The 9,511-nt window shown below is 50.7% G+C and overlaps 1 protein-coding gene across 1 annotated transcript in view; it reads left to right on the top strand.

The window, feature by feature from the left end:
- The first annotated feature begins 5,841 nt into the window (after positions 1-5,841).
- Positions 5,842-9,511, top strand: part of METTL14 (methyltransferase like 14) — a 39,288-nt gene continuing 35,618 nt past the window's right edge. Inside the window, exons 1-3 of the mRNA XM_019534050.1 lie at positions 5,842-5,999; positions 6,943-7,031; positions 8,993-9,080. Of these exons, the coding sequence (XP_019389595.1) occupies positions 5,928-5,999; positions 6,943-7,031; positions 8,993-9,080 (249 nt within the window). The 5' untranslated portion in view covers positions 5,842-5,927. The remainder of the gene's footprint in view (positions 6,000-6,942; positions 7,032-8,992; positions 9,081-9,511) is intronic.

Below are 9,511 nucleotides of genomic sequence, written 5' to 3'. Positions count from 1 at the left end.
TCTTAATACTGATAGGAATAATGCTTTATGCACATGAATGGCACATGCCCCGGCAGCTGTGGGGGCATGGTGGCAGTGGGACTGCAGTAGCAGGAAGCAGGGGAGCTCCCGCAGATGCCAACAGCTGGGAGGGGGGGACGTGGGCTGACCAAGGGTCAGCAGCCAGCAGGGATTGCAGTGCCTTTTTGGAGCGGGTGCACCGCCACACTCGGGGTGCTCGTGCACCCCCTACGTGTCGCCCCTGATTATGCATTTCAGCAGTTAAAGTTTCAATATACTAGGTGCATCTACACATGCGTTTTACTGCAGAGTTGACAAATTAGCTCTGAAGTAAAGCATTACCATCAACATGTCTGCTGGTATTACAGTGCAGTAAATTAATTAGCTCTGCCACAGGACAGTACTGTCCAGGACAAGTAGTATCCTATGGCAGAGTCATTAAGTTTGTTGATGTGCATGTGTAGACCAGGGGTGGGCAAAATGGCAGATCCTGCTGGTGGCTGGACTCCATTTCACAGCAGCTCCTGCCACATCACTGCAGCTGGTTTCCATGGAAACCCCAGGAGCAGCTGGACCATGACAGCGCAGGGCCGGAGTTTCCATGGAGACAGCCCGAGCAGCCCTGGCAGGGTGTGCAGATCGATGGGGAGCTGCTTCGGGGCTGGTATCTTGTGGCAGTGGCAGTGGCAGTGTGGTCTGGAGCCAGGGCAGAGCCATGAGCCCTGGTTCTGGCCCATGCTCCCCACCCAGTCACATGCTCTGCCTGGGCTGATCAGGCCCATCTCCACAGATATGCTGGCCCTGCACTGTCAGGGCCCAGTCACTCCTGGGGTCTCAATGGAAGCTGGCTGCAGTGATACGGACAGGGGCTGCTGGGAAATGGAGTTTGTCAGTGGCCCAATCCAGCCTGTGGGCTGGACTTTGGTGTAGACATATTTTTTTGCCCAGAGTGCCAAAAAACCCACAATGTCTACCTTGGAAGGTGCCTGAGTGCTGGCATGCCAGTGTAGAAATTTTCTAACAAGATCATAGATAATACTGTAGAAATCAACTACAAAGCAACACTCAGCATTTCACGAACACAGCCTGATAAGACTCTGGAATGACTAAACCTTAGTCGTCTTAAATTCTGACGCAATCAAGGATTAGTTAGCGTTTCAAAAACAAACACGTAGCCAAAAACCAGTTTGAACCAGTTAAGGGTCTCTCAAACTGACCTGATATCTTGTTTTCTTTCACAGTGGAAAATTCCCACCTGCGCGCGCATCTTGTCTGTTAAATATAAAGTGCCTCTAACAGTTTTATTCGGGGCCTCTGAGTTCGCTCAGGGTGCCCAGCACGCTGAATAAATTTTGAGACAGACAGTGACTCTGTGTCTTTGGGAATAGCTCCGCAAGGGGTCACGAACTCCTCAACACCAGAAAGACAAAACAAGGACATGGCAGGATGCACTGCATATTAGTAATATTAGTAATAATCATAAATGTTGCCCTTTAATGGTAAATACCAGATTTTCTAAAAATTGTAAGCCTGCTGACAATAAATAAAACTTCTAATACTATCTTTGATCTTGTGTATTTGTTTTGTACAGGGCCCCCTACAACAGCCCCCTAGTCCTACTGTGCCCCTTGCCCCCCACCCAAAATCCCATCCCCCCAGCCCTGCTCATGTCCCTTGCCTCCCACCCAAAGCCCACCCCGCTCCAGCCCTGCCAGAGGGGGCCCCCAGCTGCCAGGGCTATGGGGCCAGGGACCCAGGTCTGCAGCTCCCTGCCTGCCCCCAACAGAAGGCAGTGGCTGCTGCAGCAGGAGCCAGCTCCCACACTGCTACTGCCTGCTGTCTGCTGCGGGTTCAGGCAGTGAGTGGGGCTGGCTCCCAGCAGTAGTGTGTACTCCTAGGGGGCAGGGAGGACCTGCGCCCCCCCAGATCTGTGTGAGGGGCAGGGGCAGGGCAGGTGTGCACTGCATGCTGCCCTCCCCTGGGCCCTCTGGAGCACAGTGTGCGTTACCCAGTGTGACAGCACAGAGGGGCCTCACACAGGAAAGCTCGGCACTGCCCTGGTCACACTTCCCCTGTGTGCATGGGGGCAGCACAGGCAGCAGCGCAGGGTTGTGCCCCTTGCTGCTGCCCCTACCTGCAGGGGAAGTGTGGCCAAGGCAGCAGGGAGCTTGAAGCGGTAGGCAGCTTTCATGCGCCTCCCCACTGTGCCCTGCTGCCCCGGGTTCCACCCGCTGCTCTGCAGAAGCAGTGGGGAGGGCAGCACCGTGGGGAGCATCGCCAGCACCTGCTGCCTCCCTAGAGCCAGGGCCTGGGCCTGGGGCAGGGAGGCAGCTGGGGCTGGGGCCGCGAGGCTGCAGATGATGCAGGCTCTGGGTAGCTGCTGCCAGCCATGTGTCCTGGGCTGCTTGCAGCAGGGCTTGCATCCTCCCAGCCGCCTGCTGGGAGCAGCCGTGGCTATCAGCAGCTACCTAAAACCCGGGCAGGCTGCTGCCTGGAGGCTGCAAACAGCTGCTGCCTCCCCGCTCTGGCCCCAGCTGTCTCTTGGACAGGCAGGGGCCAGCACTGTGCTCATCAGGGCCGGGGCCAGGGCAGCAGCTGTTTGCAGCCTCCCCGCTGCAGCAGGCCCAGGCTCTGGGATAGCTGCTGTCAGTCATGGTGCCCAGGCTGCTTGTAGTTGGGCTTGCAGCCTCCCAGTCAACTGCTGGGAGCAGCCCGGGCTCTGTGGCTGGCAGCAGCAGCCTAGAGCCCAGGCTGGCGGTGGCATGCTGAGCAAAATGGCCTCGCATGCCATGCTTGGCATATGTGCCAGGGGTCACTGGCCCCTGGTGTAGATGGTGGCTGGGGCACAAGGTTGCTACATGCAGGGGCTGCCTGCTGGCTAGCTCCACACTGTAGCACCCTTGTGCCCCAGCCAGACCCTCCACCACCTGACATTGGCACCCAGAGCCTGGGGCTGACCCCCGGGTACCCTGCCAACCTGGGGGTGCTCTGCCCTGGCTCAAACTGCTGCAGTCCTGGGCACATGTATATACACTGCACCTGGGAACAAACTGTGCCAGAGTTGATTTCTGTGCGCTGTGTTTCAAAAAAGTATTTCAATGAATCTTAGTGTGATCCAGTGTGCTCCATTCAAATGCAGGGCCTTGGGCTATGCACTTACCAGAGTTCATTCGTATCCAAACTTGATGTAAACAACCAATCCTCCTGAAATGTCCAGCTAGTTAGTGTTGTGGTAACAGCAGCACTGAAGCTGATTAGCATCCCACATTTTCAAGGCTTCTATTAGAAGACACCTCCCACCCAAAAATGGCCTTGAAGCCTTGAGAATTGTAGAACGGGAAGGACCTTAAGGGTCATCTGATCCCTGCACAAATGCAGACATCCACTCCTAAATCTTCCATGTCCAGTGCTCATCCAGCCTTCTCTTGAAAACCTCCCATGAAAGAGAGTCCACAGCACAGTTCGTTCCAATGTCTCACTGTTCTAGCAGTAAGGAAGTTTCCCCAGATATCCAATCTAAATCTACTTTCCCATAATTTACACTTGTTGCTTTGTGTCCAACCCTCTGTGACAGCTTTTCTCCCTTTCCTTTATGACAGCTTTTCAAATATTTAAAGCCTGCTATCATGTACCTTATAATGGTCTTTCCTTCAAGCTGAACATGCTTAGTTTCCTCAACCCAGAGGCATAACAGGGTATGCGCCCTTGGGCCACATGGTGCAGGGCTGTTCATTTTGGTGGCACAGCTGAAGCGCTGCTATTCTTGCTCCTTTCCCTCCACCCTGGGCTGCTGTCCCAGTCACCTGCCTCTTAGTTACACCACTCTCTCAACTTTTCTCTGTACAACTTGCCTTCCAACCCTTTAGCACTTTTGTTGCCTGCTTCAGGGCCATCTGACTTTTCCACATCCTTCTTAAGATGTGGAGCTCAGAACTGCACACAGTACTCTATATAAGGCCTAACCAGTGCCAAGTAGAATAGCACTGTCACCTCCTGTGTCTTGCATCTAATACTCTCATTAATGCAGTGCAACATCTTGCTTTTTTGTGACTGCATCACATAGCTGGCTCATGTTGAGTCTGTGAGTCTGTGATCCACTAAAACCCCAAGATCCTTTTCAGTCATGCTGCCACCCAGTTATCCCCCATTCTGTATTTAAACTTCTAATTATTCTTCCCTGCCCTGTGCGCTGGATCTGGCATGCAGGGAGGGTTCGTGGACCCAATCTAGCCCATAGGGCAGGCCCCGTGCCCTTCATCCGGCCTGCTGGGCTAGATCATTTTGACACCCCTGAGTTAAAGGGAGGACATGACTTCCAAACTAGGTAGCTCCTGTGCAGTGCACAGTAAATGGGAGAACAATTAAGTTACAAACTAGACCATGAGGTTAAGAGATGCTGCATGCTTCATGGTTTGTGCATTCAGCTGCTATGCCTGTAAAGGGGTTGGTCACCTCTGGTGAAGTAAACCTGAGTTCATGAAAGCTCATGCTCTCTTTCTCCATATTACTTAGTCTATAAAGATGCACATCTACTCTGCCTTTACACTACAAAATGCAGGCAGCAGCTTGGGACCTCACGGTATTTGCTTGCACAGTCAACAAGTGAGGAACATACATCATGTGGACTCTACACCATGGGCTAACCACACAGGGATTCAGGCATGGTGCTGTGGGCCTGTGCCTACTCCCATGCTGCGATGTAGGGAGACTGCATCACTGAGGGACAGTACTGAAGAAGTGTGGGAGTGGGGCTCAGTTGCAAGGCCCAGCTGGGACATGTGATGTGTTCAGGCTGGGTCAAGGGACCCGTTGGACACCGCAGGGTGCTCATTATAATAACTCATAGCACATCTCATTCCTACTCAGCTCTCTCTGCTCCACAGGTGCTAAGGACCCTCTCTCCATTGCAATGCTCTCTCCATACCACTCTCTCAACCACCGTTTCTCCTGCTGGTTAGTCCTCTGTCAGCCCTTCCTGGCACCCACCTCTCTTCTATGTCCCAGCCAGCTGCAGCTAGAAAACCATAACTGAGGTATAGCTGCAACTGGAGTTCGAATTACAATTTGACTCTTTGGGGGGTTCTGGAAAAGAAAAAAAAATTTAATCCTGTTCATTGATTAGTGAGTCTACCTAAGTGAAGGAGCAATCTGGAAGCTCCCCCCAGGTTATGATTTTCAAATCTTACAGGTGGGCTCTCATCTCTTATGGGGGGGCTCAGCCCCCCCGAGCTCCCCGGTTATTCGCACCCGGGCCAAGACCAACAGCAAAGCATTGGAGGCCAAGGGGCCAGAGAAGGCCAGGTCGTGTTTTATGGTGCTCGGTAAGAGACAGATGTTGAACACTGTGGACAAGGTGCTGGCGTTTGACTATGTCTTGCCTACTTTGTCATGTTATTTTTTGGGGGTGGGGCTCTGGTTTTTTTAAACTTCATCTGAAGAGCACACAAAGACTTCCTCAGCCTGACAAGGGGGGTTTAAAGCTGAAGGCTTGCTAAAACATTTTTTTCCAACTATTTAAGCTGGTCTAATAAAAGATATCCGATTCACTCAAAGAACCTTGTATATCTATCACCTAGCACAACCCAGGCCAAGGGCTCGGTGTGATCCTCAGGTAAATAACAGAGCGCTGCAGCCCCTGACCTATCCTAAGCTTCTCTTTCACTACCAGCGCGTCAGGGTCAGGGTCAAGGTCAAACCGCAGCCCCACGCCCCAGTCTCTGCACCCCCCCGTCCTGCCTCAGGATGAGTTTCGGCCGCCTCCGCGCATGCGCAACCGCCTCTTTTGCCCTCGGTAAAAATGGCCACTGTGGCAACGAGCTAGGATCACCTGACCGGCGTAGACAGGCAGCCGCTTCAAGCCTGGAAACGGCAGCGGAAGTGACGTCTGAAGCAGGCGCCGATGGTGGGGCGGTGCCGGCTTGGGTGGCATGGCGATGAATAGCCGCTTGCAGGAGATCCGGGAGCGGCAGAAGTTGCGGCGGCAGCTCCTGGCCCAGCAGGTATCTCCCAGCCGGGCCGGGCCGAGGATGGGACAAGACCCTTATCCCCCGCCGGCGACCGCCCAACGTTCCAGCTTCTCCGGAGAAAGGGAGCGAAGCTGCGGGCCGCGCTGGGATTGTTCCCATGCTCCGCGTGAGGGGAGGGGGCGGGCCCCGGCCCCCCTGGCCGACGTTACAGCTATGGCGCGTTTCTACCTGCCTGTCCCTGCACCAAGTGTGCGCTGACAGACATGACGGGGAGCTCGTTCCTAAACCACCACTGAACCCAGGTGCATGCACTGTTTAAGGCATGATGGGCTGGGCCCCAGCGACTTTTCAGATTCAGCCATGAAGTTGTTGTGCAATAGATGCACAACATCTATGGTGGTTGGTACACAGCACGCCTTAAATAGCACGTGGGGTCTCCAGTGTTGTGTTGGTTCAGCGGCATTTTAGGAATGAGTTCCTGGTTTTGTATGTCAGCGTAGCGATGAATGTGGTGTAGTCAAGTGTAACCAAGGTATGTCGTGTCCAGAGTTTGAGTGGCAGATGCTTTATTCAGATTTTCACCTTTATCTTTCAATGATGTATTCTGTAGGTCTGTCTCTGTCTATATCTATATATGTAGATATCTATATATTTCTATATGTAGATACCTATGTATGGATACATATATAGATATATGGACATACAGATCTACATACGTTGTATAGATACATGTAGATAGATCGACAGACAGCCGGCCATAACTCTATATATCTTGATAGTTATATCTACCTGCACAAATCTATATCTACGTATGTCTATATCTATATAGATATATAGACGACAGCTATTGATGGCTAAGACGTGTGTATCTATATCTCCTATCAAAACAGATTAGGTATATATAAGGTTTTATGATCTCTGTACCTATATTAGTTTGTATCTATCTTTTCCTGAGTATGTTTTGCCCTTCCTTCAGTTAGGAGCTGAAAATGCTGACAGCATCGGCGCAGTATTGAACAGTAAAGATGACCAGAGGGAAATTGCAGAAACAAGGGAAACCTGCAGGTCTGTACTGAAGCATTTCTAGTGTAGCCCTTACACTAATGAACTAAAGACTTCCTTTGAAAGAGGAAAGGGAAGTAGATTGGACGAATTTCAGCCAACGGGCAGTTTTTTGTCTTTTCTCTCAGTGGTTCTCAACTTTGTTACCCTCAAAGCAGCCCTTGGAAAATGCTAATAGCACCCCAGGATGCTGCAGCACCCTGGTTGAGAATCATTGATGTATTTAAAAAAAAACCAAACAAACGCAACCATATATGAAAAGTAGAATGCAAATGATTGATACCATGTAATCATAGTTCTTGGGTAGAAAATCTGTTATTTTACTGAAGTTCCTTGTGTTATGTTATTGGAGGTCTTTTACTTTTTGTTATGATTACAAGCAAAAAAACCTCTAAAAACTCTGTTTTGTAGGAATAAGGGTTTAAAATGTTTCTCTGGCCAGCAGAAAGGCAGGAATTTTTCTTTAGCAGTTTAGTAGCTGAATTTCAACCTGAGTGTCTTTTGAGGCAGATCATAGAACCTTAAAAATAATACAAACCTTTACAACGAGTGGACAAAATACGACCTACAGGCTGTATCCATCCCCCCACCTGACTGGATCCGGCCTGTGACTGCTCCTGCTGTACTCCACATTGGGCGAAGCCCCACTCATTTCTGCTGGGGCAGCTTGTGCTGCGCTCCTGTCCAGGCCCAGGCTCAGACCAATGGGCGCAGTTTCCCATGGTGCTGTTCCCAGTGCCGCTGTACTCCTTTTGTCTCCAGCTGGAGCCACCAGGCTGGAGTTTCCTGCCCACCTGAAGTGGCACAGTAGGGGTGGCAGCAGGAGGAGGAGCTACCGCTGGAGGTGAGGGGAGCAGAGCAGCACCCGGCTGGCTGCAGGTGTACTGGAAACAGCCCTGTCAGAAGCTGCCTGCTGGCTGAGGCCAGCTTGGTGGGCATGGGTGAGGGTGCTGCATGTGCTGCCCTGGGCAGGACTCGGCCCCATGCGGAGCACTTCAGGGGCAGCCACCGACTGCACCACCTGGGTGAGCTCTGCCACATGTGTCCCCCCTGCCGCCGCCTCCCACCCCTCACTGCCATCTGGCTCCTGGAACCTTGTGTCCAGGCAACCCCTCCCACATGCATACACAGCCCCACCCAGGCAAGGAGTGCAGGGAGTTGATCATGGCTCGGCTTTGCCCTGAGCTGTCACTGCCCCATGACCCAGCTACATGATCCCAGCCTCACCTGCCTGTCCTGCTCTTGAACACTGCTTCCCACCTCTCCAAAGCCCTGTAGGGAGTTTTGGTAAGTTGTTGTCTGGGGGGAGTGGGGTGGCACTGCTGACCCGGCCTGTGACATCTCATCCAAATGCCCTATGTGGTCTTCAAGCCCAAATAATTGCCTACCCATTAAAACAAGACCTCTTGATCAGCTAAGTCTTAATGGGGCCAAATCATGAACATTATGATCTGTGAAGAAATTCTGTAAAGTGAGGTGCTGCTTATAAGGCAAGAAGGTCTTAGCCATCCAGCTTCTAACTTAAAATACACTTGTTATCTGCAGTAACTCCCTATGTAGGCACTTTTAGCATGTAGTGTGTGCAAAGTAGCTTGTTTTTGATGTTTATACAAGGGCAAAAGGTTATAACAGGGCAGAATGCTGTAAATTCATTCACTATGCAACTGTACAGGCAGGCAAGCCTGAATTTCAGTAGATAGTGAATAACTCAGATTTTACATTGCTTTGACTGTATCCTTGTGATCCAATCAGTTTAAAACAGCACAGAGTAATGTGATGTTTGATGGCATGTTGATAGATATGGCTTCTTAAGCTGAAAAATGCAAAGTGATTTTAGAAATGTATAAGTGAAAACCATCTGTTTAAATTCGGGCCACAAACCTGTACACAGTTGATGCAGATCGTTAGATTTTGAAATATGTCCTAACCAATTACTTTGTTTGGATCTTTCTTATATTTTTTAGGGCTTCTTATGATACCTCAGCACCAGGTCTAAAACGCAAATATCCAGATGAGGGGGAGGCTGATGAAGAAGAAATTGAAGATTATAAGGTAAAAAGACAGTAAATAATATAGTCAGGAAAGCAGACTTTTAGACTAAGTGCAGACATTCAAGGGTGGATAGAGGGAGGTTAGATCACTTTTTAAAATGACTACCCAATTTAATTTAGTTCTTCCAGGTGTGGACCCTTAAACTTAGACCTGGTCTCAGTGATCGGAAATCAATCTAAACCCATAAGAATACAGAAGTTCTGTGCACGTAGACCAGTCCAAAAATGGCAGAACCTGGTCTAAGGATCAATGTATGCTCAAACTTAATCAATCTAGGTTAGATCGGTAAATCAAACTTCAGTACAGTTACTCATGCAGTGCCGGGGCTAGGAAAAACACCCCTGACCCCACCCCCTATAGACTAACCAGCTCCCTTTCTCTCTCCCTCCCTTCCCTTAGATTGAGTGGCCATTTTTAATGTGATCCAACCT

Source organism: Crocodylus porosus, unplaced genomic scaffold (genome assembly GCF_001723895.1).
Source record: "Crocodylus porosus isolate Cpor-Errol unplaced genomic scaffold, CroPor_comp1, whole genome shotgun sequence".
Lineage (NCBI taxonomy): Eukaryota > Metazoa > Chordata > Crocodylia > Crocodylidae > Crocodylus > Crocodylus porosus.
Note: the sequence above shows the minus strand (reverse complement) of the source record. Positions and strands in the feature narration are given on the sequence as shown.